The sequence below is a fragment of the Solanum verrucosum genome, unplaced genomic scaffold, assembly GCF_900185275.1.
Source record: "Solanum verrucosum unplaced genomic scaffold, falcon-dt-bn FXZP01000008.1, whole genome shotgun sequence".
NCBI lineage: Eukaryota > Viridiplantae > Streptophyta > Magnoliopsida > Solanales > Solanaceae > Solanum > Solanum verrucosum.
In genome coordinates this window covers 858,398-880,095 of record NW_026020195.1, presented here as the reverse complement: position 1 = coordinate 880,095, position 21,698 = coordinate 858,398, and the positions used below count along the sequence as shown (strand labels likewise).

General features: G+C 34.0%; 3 protein-coding genes across 3 annotated transcripts; 2 read left to right on the top strand and 1 right to left on the bottom strand.

Annotated features, from left to right (window-relative positions):
* Window positions 1–3,216: 3,216 nt before the first annotated feature.
* LOC125829702 (proline-rich receptor-like protein kinase PERK9) lies at window positions 3,217–10,296 on the top strand. Its single transcript, XM_049508893.1, has 9 exons — window positions 3,217–3,273; window positions 5,186–6,517; window positions 6,653–7,063; window positions 7,150–7,236; window positions 7,870–7,940; window positions 8,020–8,096; window positions 8,196–8,343; window positions 9,527–9,688; window positions 9,787–10,296. The coding sequence occupies exons 2-9, from the start codon at window positions 5,440–5,442 to the stop codon at window positions 9,988–9,990; spliced, it is 2,238 nt and encodes a 745-aa protein (XP_049364850.1). The 5' UTR covers window positions 3,217–3,273; window positions 5,186–5,439; the 3' UTR covers window positions 9,991–10,296.
* A 632-nt stretch (window positions 10,297–10,928) lies between these two features.
* Window positions 10,929–11,682, top strand: LOC125829704 (uncharacterized). The gene has a single exon (XM_049508894.1). It carries the CDS (start codon window positions 11,227–11,229, stop codon window positions 11,680–11,682), a length of 456 nt encoding a protein of 151 aa, XP_049364851.1. The 5' UTR covers window positions 10,929–11,226.
* Window positions 11,683–12,290: 608 nt separating this feature from the next.
* Window positions 12,291–19,264, bottom strand: LOC125829632 (putative phospholipid-transporting ATPase 9). Its single transcript, XM_049508825.1, has 10 exons — window positions 18,250–19,264; window positions 16,403–17,748; window positions 15,707–16,094; window positions 15,521–15,609; window positions 15,323–15,431; window positions 14,650–14,853; window positions 14,436–14,561; window positions 14,217–14,315; window positions 13,852–14,043; window positions 12,291–13,253 (listed from the first exon to the last, which is right to left on the bottom strand). Exons 1-10 carry the CDS (start codon window positions 18,643–18,645, stop codon window positions 12,612–12,614), a joined length of 3,591 nt encoding a protein of 1,196 aa, XP_049364782.1. The 5' UTR covers window positions 18,646–19,264; the 3' UTR covers window positions 12,291–12,611.
* Between the last annotated feature and the right edge of the window lie 2,434 nt (window positions 19,265–21,698).

Genomic DNA, 21,698 nt, shown 5'->3' with positions numbered 1-21,698 from the left:
GTCTACATACATCCTATCCTTTCCAGACTCGTGAGTCGTATTACTCCATTATTGCAGACGCACAATGGTGGTAATTACAAGAAGAAAAGGGTAGTTTTTGCTTGTAAATCGTTGGTTAAACATAATAGATTTTTTGACTTACAACGTTACTTTTAAGGTTTAGTACTAAGCAAAAATGTTTATAAAAGTTTAACATGATGAATATGACATGTTCAGCTTAATCAAGGTATGATTAAAATACTAATTAGGATGGTACTTTGTGCATATAAAAGTTGGACTTTGACCGTCATGTACGTGCACAACCACATATAGAAGAAAAGTGATTTATTTTTTATAAATAAATAAACACAATTTGTAATAAGTTTAACTTTAATTATAAAATAAATTATAAAATTAATGTCACTGTTACTATGTATTTAATTATTTACTAATTAGATTTTGAGAAATCCCATGAGGATTTGTCATTTAGGAAAATGGAATAAAAAACGCCATAGATGTTAACAAAAACTAAAATTTAAAATAACGCGTTTATATATATTTTTTATAAAAAAGTTGATTTTTTGATGAATAATAAAGACAAAATCCAGTCAAAGTCAAATTAATTAAATAGAATAATTCAATATCAACCAACTAGAGAATTTATATTTTGCTTTATTTGTATATGGAAGTAAAGTAAAGGCAGCTTTCATGCCTTTTTCATTTTCAAATTATATTTTTTTAAAAAGAAGGTCCACTTATTGGTTCAATTTTATTTTTTCTCATATTTTAGCAACAAAAATAATTAAAAAAAATTAATTGATACTTTGTATTTTTCTATCATTTATAATTATTTTGTTCCAATAGTTTTCTCATATTTTCCTTTCGACTTAATACATTGATAACCTTTCAGACTTTCTAGCATATTTTATCTAGACACTCAAATTAATTATAATTTGTTTCAATTGAATATATATATATATATGATAAAGTATTTTTTATCAGAAACTTCTGATTCAAAATTTGGAAAAAATTATTACGCATGATCTAAATATTTATTACATCAATAAGATTTCTGATAATATATATGAGTGTGTTTTTTTGTGTGTGGGGAAAAGTTATACATTTGGATGCTTGGTCAATATTACTTTATATTTGCAATCTATATATTTATTAACTACATTTTAGTGGAAACTATTTAAATTATTTTTTTCTTTCTTCTTTTTCAATTACAACTAGCATTTGACTGTCAATTACTAAATTTTACAAAGCAGCCTTAAAAATGTAAGCACATGTGATTATCATTAATTAGTAATTATTTTAATTATAACCAAGTAATAGTTTTATCGAATCATCAGTTAATAATTGATGTAGGATCATACTGATTAAAGCAGAAAAAAAAAACAAAAAAAAGAAGAAGGTTTTGACAAATTAGTGTTTGATTATTAATATTCTTGAATAATATGAACATAGTGGAACCTAATATTAATAATTGTAATCATCATGTGCCTTTACATGTGACGATTTATAGATTACGAATTTAATTGTGAAAGTAGATACTAATATTCTACATCATACTTTTATAAATTGCAATTTTTCATCAGACCCTATATGAACATGAAGTGTTTTGTCGAACTAATCTATTTTGACATATCATCAATCAAATATTAAAAATATTTTGAAAACTTTGATTACTTGTATGAAATTATTTTAATTAAATAAAGTATTTGTTAATTTGGTGTCGGTGTTTTTCTTGATTTAGTAATTCTGGAAGATTATTTTGTAATGTACTCATATTATTTTGTCTTATTGATTAATGTGTTCAGCTCATCAACATTCATACGTTGAAAAGGTCAAAATGGGGATTTTCTTTTTTATTTATTTATTTTGACTTGGTAAACGATGAGAGTTGATCTCAAGATAAGTCATATAGTTGGCAAGATTTTCAAAAACAAGTTTAATTTAAGGTTCATAGAATAAAAAAAAAAAATTGATTTTTTTTTTGTTTATTATGTAAAAGTTTTTATCAATTATAACTTGTACAAATATATTATAAGAAATTAATTATTTTTATTTACTCAGCGTGTCAAACTAATCGAAGCATGAAAATATTAAACACAAAGTGAAAATGTATTTATTTAGTTAGTAAAGTATATGTTCTATCATCCTAATTAAAGGTTTAGAGTTTAAGTAAAAAGTGAAAATTAATTATTGATTATTTTAAAGTGGGGGTAAAAAAGGAATATGATAAATAATTCTATTTAGTTAGACTATAAAGTAGAAAATCTATTCAAAAGATTATACAATCTACAAATAATAATAATATAATATATTAAGTATAATTTCATAAAGTGGAGTTTAGAGAGGGTGAAGTGTACGTAGATCTTACATTTCTACCTCAATGGTAAATAACTTATTTTCAATAGTCCCTCGATTCAAGAAAAAGCAGTTCAACAATTGAGGTACAAAAAACATCTAATAACAAAAGAGAGTAACATAACAAAAATTGCGATAATTGAGGTACAAGAAATTAACATATAGTAACAGAAATCGAAGGACAAGAAACAACAAGAGCAATACTATGACTACTAATATGAACGAACAATAAGACAACACACTACTAACTACTAACCTTCTATCATAATTCGTACCCTCCACACCCTTCTAACTAAGAGCATATACTCAGTAAAAGTGAAACTACATCATATCCTATCTAATAACCTCTCCCCTGGTGGAGGCCAAATAACTAATGAAACATAGTCGAAACAATTTGGTCCAAACATCACCTTCATAAAAAAAAAAAACAGATAAATTTAGTCATACGTATGCATGTTGATAGAAGGGTGTGCACAAATCAATTTAAATGTTATCGTAATAAGTAAAATATTAGTATAACAATTTGTTTAACATATGTTGGTAGAAGATAACAAATATTTGATGAAATAATCGAGATAGCTACGAACAAATGTAGGCTTGTGAAAAAGCTTGATTTATAGGCGCTGACTCTTTATGCAATAGATGCAACGTTGCGCAATCTTAGCTTTAGAATTTATTTATTATATTATGCATTTGATGTTGACGTTTTAGAAAGCAAAGCAAAGCAAATTAATTTAATAATCATGAAAATAATGACTTTTATGACAATATAGAAAAAATCATCATATTCCCTACATAATATATATATGTAACAAATATATACATTTGTCTTCTTAATTTTTTTTATTTATTTTTTAAAAAAAGTTCATAGCTTTCACTGTTGGTGCACTAGAAAGATTGGATTCTGCAGACCCCATATAAGTATAGGCTTTCTTTCTATTTTGATTTTTTGTTTTAAGATTGATTCTTGATTCTTACATTTGATCATTTGCCAGTTACATGGAAAAAGATTGAATTTTTAACAATCTTTGGTTTATCTGATTGGCTGATATCTTTATAAATTATAATTGGATTTATGGGGTTTTGGTTCGAAAGATTGAATTTTTTAGATGTGAAAATAACATTGGGATTTTGGGCATTTTTTTTTGCTTCTTTTCTTGATTTGGGTATCTGGGGTTTTTGTGATTTTCTATGTATGAGGTGATCTTAGGATTCTACATTTGGTGATTTGGGTATGTTTCTGTTTCTGCTATAACGGTTATCAGTGATTTCAGTTTCTTGATTTGATTATCATAAGGACTTGGGAATGTGTGTAATGGAGTTATGCTAATTTGGCTTCTTTTTTTTCCCTCAGTTTTTGGTGAATTCTGTATGGGTGACAAAGATTGAGCCTTTTTGGTTTGTTTTGTTGTCCTACAAGTTTACTGAGTTGAATTTGTGGAAAGCTTGAGCCTTTTTGTTTGTTTTGTTGTCCAACAAGTTTACTGAGTTGAATTTGTGGAAAGCTTGAATCTTTTGTGTGTGTGTGTTTTTTTTTTCTGAAATTCCTTGGTGTTTAGCTTGGAGAGGTAGTGAATTGCTTTATCTTACTTTGGAGTGAATTGGTTTACGGATTTTGATCTTCGGGGATACTGATTTTCTTAACATAGGAAGAAGCAATTCATTGCATTTTGGATTACTTTTTCGTTTTTAGTTTATAGTGGTTGGTGATTTCTCAATGAATTTCTTGAAAGATCGAATTTTTGTGTTGTTTTGTTATTCGATGAGTTTTTACTGAGTTGAATTTGTGGAAAGCTTGAATCTTTTCTTGTTGTTTTTCTGAAATTCCTAAGTGTTTAGCTTGGAGAGGTAGTGAATTGCTTTACCTTACTTGGGAGTGAATTGGTTTACGGATTTTGATCTTCGGGAATACTGATTTTAACATAGGAAGAAGCAATTCATTGCATTTTAGATTACTTTTTTGTTTTTAACTTTATAGTGGTTGGTGAATTCTGAATGAGTTTCTTGAAAGATTGAACCTTTTTGTTGTTTTGTTATTCGATGAGTTTTTACTGAGTTGAATTTGTGGGAAGCTTCAAATTGTTGTTGTTTTTTTTCCTGAAATTCCTAGCTGTTTAGCTTGGAGAGGTAGTGAATTGCTTTTTCTCTCTTGGGAGTGAATTGGTTTATGAATTTTGATCTTCCGGGATACTAATTTAAACATAGGAAGAAGCAATTCATTGCATTTTGGATTACTTTTTCGTATTTTACTTTATAGTGGTTGGTGAATTCTGAATGAGTTTCTTGAAAGATTGAACCTTTTTGTTGTTTTGTTATTCGGTGAGTTTTTACTGAGTTGAATTTGTGGAAAGCTTGAATCTTTTTTTTTTTTTTGAAATTCCTAAGTATTTAACATAGGAAGAAGCAATTCAATGCATTTTGGATTATAGTGGTTGGTGAATTCTGAATGGGTTTCTTGAAAGATTGAATCTTTTTGTTGTTCTGTTATTCGACGAGTTTACAAATTGAATTTGTGGAAAGCTTGAATCTTGTATTGTTTTTTTTTCCTGATATCCGTTGGTTTGTAGCTTGGAGAGGAACTAAAGTGCTTTATCTTACTTGGGAGTGAATTGGTCTATGGATTTTAATCTTCCGGGATACTGATTTTAATATAGGAAGAAGCAATACATTGCATTTTGGATACCTTTTTCTTTTTTATTTTACAGTGATTGGTGAATTCTGAATGAGTTTCTTGAAAGATTGAACTTTTTTGTTGTTTCGTTGTTCGACGATTTTACTGAGTTGAATTTGCGGAAAGCTTGAATCTTTTGTTGTTTTTGTCTGAAATGACCAGGTGTTTAGCTTGGAAAGGAATTGATTGCTTCGTCTCACTTGGGAGTGAATTGGTTTACGAATTCAGATATTCTGGGATACCAATTTTAGCAATTTATTGGATGTTTGTGGTACCTCTTTTGGGGAAATTCAGTTAGAGCAAGTTGTGCTCTCTGTTGGGTAGAATTCTTGAAATACTGCTAATTTTGATTGATGTTTGGAGAGTTTACTATCGGAAAAATGGTGTAAATTTAGCAAGTTTTTGGTGGTGGTGAAATGTCAGTAGTAGTTTCTCCACCTCCAAGTCTTGCACCATTTCCTGTTCCACCAGTTGTCTTGAGTCCACCTCCTCAGCTTTCTTCTCCGGTCCCTGCATCTCAGCCTAATGCGACAGTACCACCTGTGTCTTCTCTTCCTCCAACATTACCCCCGCAATCTTCTCCTCCCCCGGCCTCACCAACACTGCCACAATCGCCTCCTCCAAGTAACGTGACATCGCCTCCTTCAATGGCTTCCCCACCCACAGAATCCGCTCCTCCAACTGTTAGTCCTCCACCTATCCCACCTGCTAGTTCACCGCCACCTATATCTTCTCCTCCGCCTTCCAGTTCACCACCACCTCAATCTTCTCCTCCCCCTGCTAGTTCTCCTCCAACTACACCTAGCCCACCAGTTAGTTCATCACCACCTCCAGAAGTTGAGCCTCCACCTGTATCACCTCCCCCACAACCAACTGTTCCTACAAGTTCACCTCCACCGCCTCCAAAAGATGATCCTCCTCCTACCTCACCTCCACCACAACCAACTACTCCTCCAAGTTCACCTTCACCACCTCCCAAAGTTGATTCTCCACCTTTTTCACCTCCGCCACCTGCACAGAATCCGGATCCTACTCCACCACCACAATCTCCTGAACCTCCGAAAGGTTCACCCCCTTCACCACCCGTGAATTCACCTCCATCACCAGCGTCTGTGCCACCAAAAGGCTCACCTCCTACCCCAGCCTCTGACCCTCCTACAAATTCACGTCCATCTCCAGCATTTACGCCACCACAAGGTTCACCTCCTACACCATCCTTGGAACCTCCTAAAAATATGCCTCCTTCATCATCAGTTCCTTCAGGTGGAACCACTACCAATAGCTCCAGTGACGATGCAGCAGGTAGCTCAAACAGTTCCAGTAGTAGCGGCCTAGGAACTGGAGGTACAGTTGCGATTGGCGTCATTGTTGCTGTTTTATTGCTTAGTATTGTTGGATTAGTGGGTTGGTGCGTATGGAAGCGAAAGAAAAAGGCTTTTCGTCCCAGTGGCGAGAATGTCATGCCAACCCCTTCGGGCTCCACCCCAAATTCTGGTAACTTTTCAGAAACTAGTATATTATTCATTAGCATGTCAGTATATGTTTCAGATCTTTTTGAAGCAACATCAATGTAATATTTGTGGTTCATAAATTTAATGCAATCTGAGAAGATGCTCAAATTGTGTACAGATTCCGTCTTATTGAAGATACAGGAATCAACACCTGATACCAGAAATGGAACTGGCAACAAATTCCTAAATTCTCCTGGAGGATCTGGTGGATTTGGAAATCCAAAGATATGGTTTACCTATGAAGAACTAGTTAAGGCTACTGGTGACTTCTCGGCTGAGAATTTGTTGGGGGCGGGTGGATTTGGTTCTGTATACAAAGGATGTCTACCAGATGGGAGGGATGTAGCAGTAAAGCAACTAGATATTGGTGGGAGCCAAGGGGACCGGGAATTCAGAGCTGAAGTTGAAATCATTAGTCGAGTACACCATCGCCATTTGGTTTCCCTTGTAGGTTATTGCATTTCTGAAAATAGAAGGCTGCTTGTTTATGAATATGTCCCAAATAACACCCTTTACTTCCATCTTCATGGTAAATACAAATCTTTTTTTTTTTAATAAGAACTCATTGTTGGCATTTTGTCATTAAAACTAGATGTTGATACTTGCAATTTACAGCCGAAGGAAGGCCTGTTATGGATTGGACAACACGTGTTAAGATTGCTGTTGGTGCTGCTCGTGGAATAGCTTATCTGCATGAAGATTGTAACTTTCTTCACTTCTTTAATTCTTATAGTTATGATTGATTATCTGCACTTTGTTTCTTCTCTGGGTGAATAAAATATGACTAAAGAACTGAGAAAATTGCACCATCAGATAATATGTACCTGATTATCACTGTTAAATTTTTTTTAATGAACCCTTCTCTTTCTGCATCAATTACAAAAAACATTGAACAATACTTACAAAAAAGAATACATTGAACAAGTATATAAGATACTCCACTATCAACTTTCTCGTCCTATTTGCCTAATGAGAACAAATAGTAAAAGAAACAATGGGAGGGGGGGGGAGAGAGAGAAGATGTATATAAATATATCAGCTTAACCGAAAGTCACAGGACCTTTGTTGTTGGCATTTTCCTTGTGACGAAGTGACAGAAGTTTCTCATTTTGATGAAACTGAATCTATTAAACTATTAATCAGTAGCAAATGCTTATAATTATACTGTTAAAAGAAGAAATAGAAGAGAGAAGAAAACTAGAGCAGGGGAAATGATATTGGTGTGATCTGTAATTATACGACCTCCTTGTTCTTGTTGCCTATAATATCAACGTGGTACACTGATTCTAATTATCACTCTTCTTTTGTTTCACTCATCTTTCCTGGTGATGACAGGCCATCCTCGTATTATCCACAGAGACATTAAGTCATCAAACATTCTTTTGGATATTAACTTTGAGGCTCGGGTATGTCGACATACTCAAACTCCATTAGTGGCATTCTTTGATTCGCAAACTGACTTATAATTCTATTTATTTTTCACAGGTTTCTGATTTTGGATTAGCTAAATTAGCTCAGGATGCAAAAACTCATGTTACAACACGTGTTGTGGGAACATTTGGGTATGTTCCATCACCAACTTAAACACTAAGTGGAATATAGGAAAAAATGAATTATATTCCTCCTCTTTATGTGTATATTAATACCTTGAATCGTTTCAGATACATGGCTCCTGAATATGCATCAAGTGGCAAGCTGACTGAAAAATCCGATATATATTCTTTTGGGGTTGTGCTTCTGGAGTTAATTACTGGACGGAAGCCTGTTGATACATCTCAGCCTTTAGGGGACGAGAGTCTGGTTGAATGGGTATGTTTATAGTCAAACCAATCTCTTCTTTCTCCGAGTCCAAAGCGGCATGTGGTCTCTTTCATCAGCCACTCTCCACATTGTGTGATAATTATGCACTGGTTATTTGTCTCACGTACAAGTTAACATATATGCATGGGCAGAGTACAAGTACTGTGTTTAGTCCATTTTACTAGGACAAGCTCTACGTTTAGGATTTACTGATTCGTCCTGTCATTTCCACACTGCACAAAAACTTGGTCGATGAGGTTTGAAGAAACCACCATTGGTGCTACACTGCTACTCTACAGCAGGCGTCTATTCTCACCTCTTCGAAAGTTCCTTTCTTTTAGCTTTCTTTGTTCTAGCACATCAGTATGCTGGGAGGTTTCTTAGCTATAAGTTGTTTTAAAAGAAATTCAGACCTCTATCCTGGAAACCTTAGCATGAGAAACTACCAAAACATTAGCCTCTGGAAAGTGTGTTTGTCCTTTTTGACTTTAGGAATAGAGTATTTGCAACAGGATTCGTTTATTGTTTGACCTACCATATCATATAGATGCCTTCTACTCATCTGCCAATTCAATGGATCAGAGTTGCTCTTCTTACAAATGGTAGTGAGCTTGTCCTTGTTTTTGTTTGTAAGATTGATAAAGTTCAGAGGATAATTGGAAGTGGACACACCTAGGGAATTGTGATGATTTATTTTCAGGACATTAATTAAAGATAATCGTTGGCATCCTATGTTCATCGCATTTTCTTATATCCTTTAGTTAAATAGGAGAAATCAAGGAAAGGATGGAGATAGATTTGATGTTGTAGGATATTAAGTGTTTCAACTCTATTCCAACTCATTTGCAGCTTGCATGACTGAGTGGGTGAAAGAAAATTGTGTACTAATTGCACAAATTTGGTGTTTCATTTTCGGGAAGTTTCCGTCTTGTAAGGGTTCATTTGAGTCCATATTATAACCGTTTCTTATACGGAAAATGATTCATTCTCTGATTACCTGAGCAGAAAGGCTTCTACTAAAAGTTATTTCTATTTCCATTTGGTTCCTGAGAATGTTTATTCTTTCGAGTAGAACTAAATTCTATTACTTATCATGACAACTCACATTGAATCAGCCTAACATTGTTTTGAAATCGTATCGATGTAAAACTTGGTCAGACATGCTGCAACTTGATCTTTTTTTCTCTTCCAGGCTCGACCATTGCTTTCTCATGCCCTTGAGAAATTGGAATTTGATCAGCTGGCAGATCCACGCCTCGAGAGGAATTATGCTATCCCTGAGATGTTTCAACTGATTGAGGCAGCTGCAGCTTGTGTGCGCCACTCAGCAGCAAAGAGACCAGGGATGGGACAGGTAACTGATTCTTCATTTTACTAAAATCTTACGCCTGAAGCACCGGTAAGACTTGTCACGAAGGGACTTGACATTCCGATCATTCTTATTCTTTGCAGATCATGAGAGCTTTTGATAACATGTCTGTGTCTGATCTAACCAATGGGATGAAAGTTGGCGAAAGTACAATATATAACTCTGCAGAACAATCTGCAGAAATAAGATTGTTTCGAAGGATGGCATTTGGTAGTCCAGATTTTAGTTCCGATTTTTTTAGTCAAGGTACACAACATAGTGGAGAGTCAGCTGAAGATAGAGTATAGTACACAGCTAAAGGTCTTGTTAAAGCAAGTGTATATTCATCTGTTCATAGATCAAAAGCACCTACTTTGAGAGGTATGCGTTTGCCTCTCCGAGGTGATTTTGGTTATGTTTTGTAAGTAGCTTCCTTTTTGTCTGCTTACATATAGGCCATGCTTTTTTAGTAGCAATTTTTCCTGTAAGTAACATGAATTTTTTTATTATCTCCAATATTTTTGTTCTTTCAAAGGTCTATTCAACTTCTTTGTTCTTCACAAATGGTGGAAATATGTAGACTTTGATGGGAACATGTAGTTCCTTGAGGATAAAGCTTTTGTGAGAGGAAGCTTAGTATTCATCAGAAGATTTCTACACCAATGAATCAACAATTCCGATTCTTTCTTTTTCTCTTGATTCTCTTCCGATCAAGATGTATAGATCATGTTCATGGATTAACGAAAATGTTCTCTATTTTCCCCTTCCTTTTTGTGCATGTGATCACATTTCTTTGGCAGCATCCATTAATTTGGAAATATTTGCTTAAAAGAGAATGTATGCACCTGGTGGAATAGTCGAGGTGTGTGCAAGCTGGTTCGTGGTAAAAGAATGTAAATAGAAAGTCTAAGTTTTAAGTTTTGCTTGTAAAGTCTTTACATCCATTGACACAAGGAATAAAGAAAAGCAAGATTGAGAAGATCTTGTCTTCCTTTGGAAGGCAAGTGCAAAAAAGTCAGAGACAGAGACCTCAATAATCAAGCATGTTGAGTGAAACCTTCTGCTAGTTATCCATAAGCAAACAAACAAACTATGTTTTAATCCTAAGCAAGTTGTAGTCGGTTATATGAATCATCACTGTCCATATCGCTTCATTTAAGCACGTGACAGTCCAATATTGTGTCACGTGTGAGGATACATCACAAATTGACTCGTTTAACGCTATCTTTCTCCTTTATCCCCTAGCTTGAGACCGACAATATGAGCAAGTTCACATAGGCAAAGTTCTGCACCTAGCTATCCATGATCATGTAAAATACAAGTCACTAGTACAGGACAGCTTATGCTTCCTTAAACATTTTGTTTTAAGCTATCAGTTCCATTTTTCTTTAGCTTTGGAGGCAATATTTAAAAATTTCAATGCTTCAAACATCAATATACTCTTCTATAAAGACAAAGCAACCTATTCCTTGACAAGAAATGACTTCTATTCATAACCTTCTTCATTACCATCACCCTTTCTCTCCTTCAATCTTGCACAAAAAATGGAAGACAAGAACATTTATGCGGCCGATTGCATAGTCATATGTTGCTGCTGCCAATGCTTGATCCTCCAAATCATCATCTTGTTCTTGCTTAACCTTCCATGCAAGTTGTTAAAGAAAACAAAAGAATGTATAAAGAAACTGAGATATCGAAGACGGAACAAGAAAAATATTATGGAGATGGAGATCAACAGACATGAAGATGAAATCTTGAAAGATCATGGAGGATCTTTGAGGGTTCAACTTGAGAGTTTGTGTTGTATGGAAGAAGTTGAAAAGGTTTTAGAGGAGTTTTCTCAAAAGGGTGAATTTGCTTTTGGAAGCTTTTGGGGTGGGGATGAAGAGGATGTGTTACAGACAGAGAGAATCACAACATGTATACATAAACAAACAGTTGATTATGATGTTTTTCACACTCATTTGATACAAGTTTTTGGATCTTTCAACTTGCAATGACACTATCATATGCCCTTTTATCTAAATCTCATATCTGTTAGAGTTCTTGGGATACTGCTTATTCTAACGGATTTAAGTTAGATACACTGATAACGAGTGTAAAAAGAATTTAAACCATCGAACGATTTAACATGTTATTGAAGGTTACTTACTATTTATTCAAGGTTACCAATCAATGCTTATTACAGAAAAGCAACCAATTTGTGTAAATGTGAAAAGAAATACCATAATAGTACACCCTCACTCCAAACTTAGCTATTTTAAATCCTGAATTCGCCTATGATAGTCTCTCGTGTATGTTTGACTTGGTTTTCGGGCATATATAAGAATGTTTTGTCATGTCATCTTCGTCTGACTTTCGTGTTTCTTCTCCATGACAAATCTCGGACCCCGCTCATTTAGTAGGAGCTTAGTGCACCAGACTATCTTTTTTATCTACTAATTAATATGTATTGAAAAAGGACATCTGCCAAAAGATGCAAAATGTCCTTATAAACTAGAAATGCTCATTCTTCATTGCAAAAACCAAAACAAATGTACACATGATAATGAAAAGAGAATATTGGGTCTTATAACTCAAAACAAATCCACTCCTCTTTCTTATTAGAAAAAAGTAGCTTATCTGCTATTCTGCTTCTGGTATTCAACAACAAAAACTTTTAACAATTTTACAAGATATAGAATGAAAGAATTACAAATATATTACCAGTTGACAAAATTTACAAACTCATGAGACGTCTTTGCTCATTTAAGACATAGTATACTAGTAGTATAGCTTTGCACCAATTGGACCTCGACGTTGTGGCTTCAATATCTGTAGTCGTGTACAGGACCAGCTCGAAAAACATGTACAATGAGCAAGTTCCTGCTTGACAGTGGTTTTTTTGGAGGTCCAAAAGTTGTCGTTGCTGAGAATACCTATTCAGGTGTTATCTGTGGCTACTGTTGTGCTCTTTCTTGTCTTCCAAAGGATTCCTTCTAGCCAATGAACGAGCAGTGAAACCTACTGTTGTGGGCCTTATTGACCTCTGTCTTACCACATGGCAGAACTCTGGGTCATCAGCCCTTCCCTCGAATCTTATCCATTGAATCATACCGTGGTACATTGGGAAGAACCGCGTTTGAATAGCATTGTATGCAAAGTATGGAATTAGAGCTGAAATGACTGTCAATATCGTCATGATCCAGTAGAATGGGGATGGGGCTAAAGCTTCCACGAAGATTCTGTATGCGGTAGTGGAAAATGTTGTAGACATGGTTCCATAAATCAGAAGGAAGATGTACCAGAGAGCAATTCCACCCCAGACGACTATATGCTGGATTAAGGTAAAATAACTGATAGCAAGAGCCATCTGGCAGTTGGCAACCCAAACAACACTTGTGTACATGGTTGCTCCAACAACCGCAAATTCAGCAACTTTACCGTCTTTTTTAAAGGCTTGAGGATCTAGTGCTGTTATGCAGAAGAAGAAGATTATCACCGCGCTGCAAACGCCATTGATCATCCAGCCAATTATACGACGCCATCTGAAAAGGAGATTCTGGATACCTTCTTGGTACAGCAAAGGGAACTGCCACATAATACCAAAAGAAAATTAGAAACTAAGAAAAAGTACTTAATTCCATGTCATGTCCAAGAAGCTATAACAGATACAAAAACAGCTGATAATAGTAACAAGTTTTTGACCGTGTGAGAGGTTAGTATGGTAGGTTTTAGGAGAGGTAGAGGTAGGCCTGAGAAAACTAGGGGGAGGTGATTGGACATGACACGACACATTTTCAACTTACTGAGGACATGACCCTAAATAGGAAGATTTGGAGGCAGAGCGTAAGAGTAGAAGGGTAATAGGTAGCCGAGCGATATAGTATATATTTGTAGTATCTTATTCTCCTAATTTTCACTATCGTTTGTTTTGTTTATCTTGCTATATTCCTTGCTACTTTGTTGCTGGTTTTTCTTTCTATCATGCTTTGATTACATTTGTTTTGAGACGAGGGTCTATCGGAAAACGCCTCTCTAGGTTCTACCCCACAAAGGTAGGGGTAAGGTCTGTGTACATCCTACCTTCCCCAAACCCCACTCGTGGAATTACACTGGGTCTGTTGTTGTTACAGTAATAAGCACATATATATTAAGCGAAAACGAATACTGCATCAAGTGTAACATACCTTAAGACACAATCTGGCAGATACATCTTGATCAAAAACTCCCAAAGCAATCACCGGGAGTGATGTGAAGAAGACATTGTAAGTTGACAGAAACCATTCATTGTATGCTGGTTGTCCAGAAAATGATGTATATGCCTCATATAAGAACACAGTGACACCAAATAAGATGTTTTTGTAGAAGAAGTAGCATATCTGCAGGGAAACAAATATAAAAGCCAGTTATTAAACTGCTCCAATAATAATATCTTTTTGTTTTGAAACAGTTCCACAAGACAGTGGATTTATTCTTTAAACACATTTTTATCTCATCTAACAAATGATGAGACAACAAATTTAAAAGAGAAAATTAGCGGAAAATAGATTACCATCGTAGAGATCCTTCTATAACACCAATGACCATGCACTAAAAGCAAGCGCTCCAAAAATCGGAACTGAGCAATTGCAACATCACTTGACATAACAGCCTAATGAGTAAAAACAAGAAAAAGTTATGAAAAGAACATTTAGGTGGAGGAAAAGCATAAATAAGAAAATCATCAATGTTGCTACATGGAGGAAAGAGAATTAAGTATAAGCTCTTGAACCTGCATTCCTTCGACGCCACTGATTCCAACTCCAATATCAGCTTCTTGAAGCATTCCTACATCATTAGCTCCATCTCCAACTGCCAATGTTATCTTTCCAGTACCGTTTTTGACAAGTCTTGTTACCTATATATTCCAAGAAAGAGTCAAATTAAAGCACCAGAGTAGACTACAAAACATAGAGTCTGGATTGTGAAATCAATTTTCAACTTACTAGTGCTTTCTGTTTTGGTGATGAACGACAGCATATAACAGAGGCACATTTGATTGCAAGGTCTAAAAACATATCTTTCACTTCATCGTCTAGGGCATATGTAAGAGATTTCCCATCAATGATTAAAGCAAATGCCTCTGTGCTTGAAGCAGTAAGTAGAGCCTTTCCTTCAGTAATTTGCCGTGAAACACTTCCCTTTGAAGCCTGTAATTTTAAAAAAAAATCAAATACAACTTCATGAATATTGAAACTTCAAAATTTAAAGAATCATTTTCACATATTTGATTATGTACCTATTGCTGCTACTTCAACAAGCAATGCAAGCAAAGAAGGTTCTCAACGAGATTATAGGAGGAATTGCTCTTACTTTTCTCTTTTTCATTCTTATGTGGTTCTTTATTGATTTAGTTCATGGATATTGAATTGTTTAGAGTGAACATGCATGTTAAACTCATGGGTGCACAGAGAGAGTGTAAGAGTAATGTCATCAATCATTCGCAAAAACAGTGAGCTATTTTCAGCTTCAAAAAGCTCATTGTCGAGACAAAACGGAACATAACCATAGGTTAACTTCTTATAAGGAATGGCAGAATTTTTTTGTTCCATTTCAAAATGACTCAAGCTTTGCAGATATGGAAATTGATGTGACACATTGAACATGAGATGTATTTACCCTGGCAATTGCATTCTTTTCTCCGGCTTTCTCTACAGCTATAATATCAGGGCTTTCCAGTGTTATGATAATTTGCTTCATTCCTTGTCTAAGCAAACTACACGCATATCTGCAGGAGACATTTTGGTCAGAATGTGTTTGGACATGCAAAGCGTGTATCAAATAAAAACGATAAAAACTCATAATCAATTACTATACCCGATATTAATGGCTGTTTCCATCTTATCCCCGGTCAAAACCCAAATCTTTATGCCTGCTTGAGCAAGTTTGTCAATGCAATCAGGAACCTAGCATGAATAGAAACAGAAAGATCAATACACATCCAAATGACGTTTAATCGATCAACAATGCTTGGAAACAGTTCTCGGAGTTCATAAAACTTACCCCTGGTTGAAGTTTGTCCTCTACAGCAGTAGCACCAAGAAGAATCAAGTCTTTTTCTATCTTATCTGTTACTGCATCAATGATTGATTCACGGTCTTCACTGACTGAATTCTTGGCCTCTAGAAATTTCTCATTGAAAGTATTGTATTCTTCTTCACTGAGCTCACGATAAGCCAGTATCAAGGTCCTCAAACCTGCATCAGCATACTCATTCACATGTTCCCTTGTTTCTTGTTCAAACCTTCTTCCACTCTTTCCGAGTCTTTCAAACATGATACTGTCAGCACCTTTGGAGAGTAACAAGATCTTTCCGTCCTCATCCTTTACTATGACAGACATCCTTTTTCTTGTACTATTAAACTCCAAAACGTTCAAAATCTTGTATGACCTGCATACAAAGATCTCTAAGATTACTCTTAACAAAAAAGTGCCTATGTTTATAGCACTGCATAAAATATTGGTAAATTAAAATTGGCATTCATTGTCTGAAGTTTTCATAGAGATTAAACATCTTTTTGAAAAGAAGCAAGAAATGTCACTGGTACCTAGGCTGCATTGTCTACCCACTAGTCTTTATGGATGATCAATAATGATACACTTGAGCAAGAGCCAGCCAAATATAGGAGATACTATTCTTTCAGAAAACTAAAAATGCTGAAAACATATACTGAAGAAAAATGTTGCAAATTAACTAACCTCTCAATTCTCTTGCCAGATTCCAGATCCAATTCATGCACCGACACATTTGTTTGTGTCCTTTTAAAGAATTCAAAACCAACTTCTCTAGCAGCAATCACAAAGGCTGCTTCATCTGGAGACTCAGCTTCATATGAAACCTTGCCTGTAACTTCATCTACTTCTGGTATGACTGTATGACAGACTGCTAACAAACGGAAGAACTTCTGTATTACATCTGAATGAGGCTCAAAAAGCCAACTCGCATTCATGATTCTTTCGTCTTCAAAATTGAAACCTTTAACGGTGGATTTCCTAGGAGTAACAACACCATCCTCACCACGATCCTTATTTTTTGCCATCAGTGGAGATCCATTTCTCTTAGCCATGGCCTTTTCAACTTCTGTAATACCACGTCCATAAGCAGTACCAGCCACGGAGCACTTGACAAACTCCATGGAATTGCAAGTCAGTGTGCCAGTTTTATCAGAAAGTATTGTGTCAACCTGGCCGAGTTCCTCGGTAAGATTTGAGGTGCGGGCATGTGCTGGTTTATCAGTTTCTTCATAGTACATATTAATATCCTTATTAATGAAGATACTCTGAAGAACTTTAACAATTTCAATTGACACATATAAGGAGATAGGAATCAAGTAGCTATACAACATCACAGCAGTCAGAAAATGGAACATGGCAGCAGCAGGAGCTCTTCTGGGATCAAAGAAAATGTCTGAATCTTCAGGTTGTAGATACCACCTGTTATGTCCGTCATCTAGATCCTTTTCAGTCACAATTCCAAAGTATATTGATCCAACAAAAGCAATTGTGAATAGAACTGCAAATAAGAAGTAAATGATTCTATCCATCTTCCTCTCAATTTTGCTTCTTTTAGAAGGGGGTTCTGTTGCATTCTGCATGACCTTTGTGTCATGACCAGTAAAGATAACAGCCCCATATATATATTCTGTGTTGCGCAATTTAGAGTCTCTGAGGAGTAATTGCTGTGGAGAAAGAGGATTCTGTTGTTCTTCGTATTCCATACTTCCAACAAAAGTATACAAATTAGCATTAGGATCTTCACATTTAACTAAAGCTTTAAAGTCTTTAAAGTTTGCATCTTCATGCAAGGATGAAGTAACCTCCAATGCCTGTTTAAGCTTCAAATTAGTCTCTCCATCAAGGTTCATGGTCTCAACATAGCAAATCGCATCATCAAAACAAGATGAAAGCAAAAGAAGGTCTGCCGGAAAGAATTGATCCTTCTTCACCTTAACAATATCACCAACTTTCAAATGTTGCCATTCAGTAAGATTAAAAACTCCATCTCCCTGGTGTACTTTAACCTTCCTACTGTTCACCTCAACATCCTGAAAAGGAGAAAATGAGAAGACGGATGACAAACTGTATGCACGCTGGGCAGCACAGTGACAAGAAGCAGAAGTAAATGTATAAACTACTTCCATCAATCTATATATAAAAAGAGAATCTGTACGATACATGAGAAAACCAGATCAATTGGGAAAGAATGAAGCTGGTCCCAAATTGAAAAAAGATTGAAAATCAGACTATTTTAGGGAATATTACTTTCAATTCAAAATGGTACCTTTGGTATCCTGGGAGAACCTCCAAAAGCTAACATATACACAAACAGAAATTTCACATTTTAGATCAGTTGGATCTCAAGAACCCCTCAAATTATTGACAGACATAATCCAGTAACAAAATCATTATATCACTGATTTTATGCAGCCACAACAACATCAAAAAAAAAAAATCAAGATAAGAAGACCATAGTTTTTGGAAAAAACTCTTTTTACCAGTAAGATCTGCTTTAGTTTAAATATTAAAATGGAAAAAGAAGTGAATACCTGTTGTTTTCTACGCCAATCTTCAATACCCTCTTTGACCATAGTAGCTCCAATAACAAGTACAAGAGGAAGAATGGCACTTAAAGCAGTGTAAGGAGCCAACGGTGTAAATGCCAAGATACCAGTAACAAGAAAGTAGAAGTTAGCTACTCTTCTAAACTGCTCAAACAAGGACTTTGGCAAGAAAGTTGCAGCAGTATATTTTGTTGTGCTGACATAATTCCCAGCATATTCCTTAATTCCAGACTCAAAACTATCTGGTTCATTGCAAAACACCACTCTGGAAAATCCAGGCCCTCCAATTTGTGAATGATCATCACTCAAAACTGATGCTTTCCCACATCTAAATGAGTAAAAATTGCTAAAATGTAGCCTCTTCCTTCTCCCTGTCCTCATTCCAATACCAGAAACCAACTACTCAGTATAGGAAAAAACAAACACCCAATGGGATAATGCAGTTTTTTCCAAGAATCACCTTCTGAAAAATGCCCAGAAACACCAAAGATCAGAACTTTATGATAAATTACTTTCCAATAATTGAACCCCAGCTAAAGTTTCCAAAATCCCAGACAACCAACACAAGAAACTAATCCACTATAGTACACAAAAAAACTAACTCCCAATGGGATAATGCAGTTTTTTTTTCCAAGAATCACCTTCTGAAAATGCCCAGAAACACCAAAGATCAGAACTTTATGACAAATTACTTTCCAATAATTGAACCCCAACTAAAATCTCCAAACCCCCAGAGAGAAAAGATGAACCAACACAAAGAAATTGGGTAACTAACCCAAATATAGGCCAAAAACTAGAGGAAATAGTAGGTGGGGTGTTCCAAGATTGACAAAAAAACTCAAAAAACAAGTCTTGACCACAAGATTTAGCTGCAAAGTTCTAATCTTTATCAGCAGTTAATGCAAAATATGTCCCAGTATTCCTCAACTTCAGCTTGAACAAATCAAAGAATCAAAGTAAAATAAATTTAATGAAGAAGAGAAAGAGAGAGTATGCCAGCTGCTACATCTCTCTCTCTATATATATATAACATACACAAACTTATTGTACAATTTACACAAAAGGGTGTACAGTATAGACAATAAAAAACTCAATTTGGGAAAAAAGAAAAATAATTAATTGTTCTAATATTTGATTTTTCTCCAATTTAGCACAAAACCTTTGAATATTGACTTGGAATCTCTCTCTTTCTCTTACATTTCCTCTTTCATATACATTGACTTGACAAATATTTTGATTCTACACGCGCAAATGGATTCTTGAAAAAAATAAAATTAAAACTTTACACCAAAAAAAAAAAAAACCCCATTAAAGAAAATAGTAATTTTCCAGTAAAGTTTTCATCTTTTCAAGAATTCACGCTGGGAAAAAGAAAAAAGAATCATTTTTGCAAGAATTTAGTAAAAAAATTCCATTGTCTTTGTGTTTGTTTGGTCTTCCTCTGTGTTTTTCACATGTTTTTTTTGGTTTAGAGAGGGTAAAGACAAAAGAAAAAAATGAACAATTTTTTTTCTATATATTTTTTGATTCTCAGATGACCAAATTAAAAAAAAAAAAAAAAAAAAAAAACTAATACACTAACAGTAATTTTAATTTTAATTTCATAAATTAAAAAAAATACAAGAGAGAAAGATAGACAAATTACCGTATCAAAAGGCCAAAAAATATGCCAACATGTTGCTGAGACTGCAACGTGTGACTAATAAATAGTCAAAAATGGTTTAAAAAAACTAATCTTAATACTAATCTCTTAACATCAGCTCTTACGTAAGCTCACATGCATAAATGATATTTAAAGTTTTTAAATAATAAATTAATAAATAAAATAGATAAATAATCATATATATGTGAGAGACTTTAATTTATAATCTTATTGAGATTGATTTTATTGGAAGAAAGTCTGAATAAAAAGAACAGATTTTTAAGAAAAAAAAACAGTTTTAACTAGTGGTGGAAAAGTAGTAAAAAAGTCTAATTTCATAGAAGCTTCTATGAAATTTTTTATGGTAGTAAATTGATCTATTAAAAATTAAAATCTCATTTTAATTTTTATGGGAAATTTTAGGTTTTCTTGTTTAACAATTAAAAAGAAAATTATGGAAGAAAAAAAAAGAATTTGTTGAAAAAAAGTCTTATTTAGTAGAAACTTCTATTTTAATTAATATTTGATGGAATATTCATCTTTCAACTAGTTTGTTACATGTGTTATTTCCATTTTGTCTCTTTCTATTTCTGATATTAACGATTTTTATTGGTCAAAAAGAATGTTCATTCATTGGTTCAATTTAATACTAATTCTTAGTATATACACATTATAATAATATACTTACTTTTCTTGATGATTTTATTTTGTGTTAAAAGGCATGGAAATGTTGTAAGTTTATAAATCGTAAATTGACTTATATTTTTCTCAACGCGTTACCATCAAGAAACATTTTGTACTATTTTGACACACACACATATTGGTTTTCAATTTAATATTTCATGTTCGATATTTGTTTGGAGTCTGAAACTGAATTCACGCATTGTAAAATCTGTTTGAATCAAAGAAGTAGAAAAAAAGTAAGTATTATAATTTCAAGATTTTCGAGTATGATGAGAAGTTAAATAATTGCACAGCATGAGTTAAGCCTTTTTCTATTAACTTTTATTTGTTTAGTTTTCTGAGTAAACTTTACAAACAATCGCTTTTTAGTTAGCTCAAGTAATTTTAAAATAGTCATGATTGTAAAATTTAGGATATTATCATTAAATTTTACCGATAAAATTTAAAATTTGACAATAATATTTATTTATTTTAAAAAGGCAAGACATAAAAATGACCGATAAACACTATTTGAATTAATGTCTTCAAAAAGGCATTAAAGAGAGAAGATGGAAAATGGTAAACTTCATGCCCAACCACCTCATGTCATTCTCATGAATGCAAGTTCTATAACTAATATAGTTATATGGTGATGACGGAGTCAAAATTTTCACATAAATTTCAAATATAAAAAATAAACACATGAATAAATTGAGATGATTTAATTTCAAATATATATATGTATTTTTTATTATTATTATTTTTTTATTTTTTTTGTCGAATTCTAAACCTCCTTGCTCCTACTTAACTCCGTTCCTGCAACTATATATGCAAGATAAGGTTCAATGTATAGATGAAGTGATTGGATAAAATATAGGACAGAAATCAACTCATCATGAATGTGGAGAATTCATTTTTTGCATATCTCAATTATAATAATAATAACATAAACTACAGGCCGCCATAAACGTGAAAGAAATTAAACGTGAAAATTGATCAATTGAACCCTTTTAGTTTGAATAGTAGTTTATATAAATTTATTTATATATCTTGTCAAAAAATATAAATTTAAAAATAAATTTGTGATGCTCCTTTTATTTTATCCTAGATAAATATCTTGTTAGCTAAA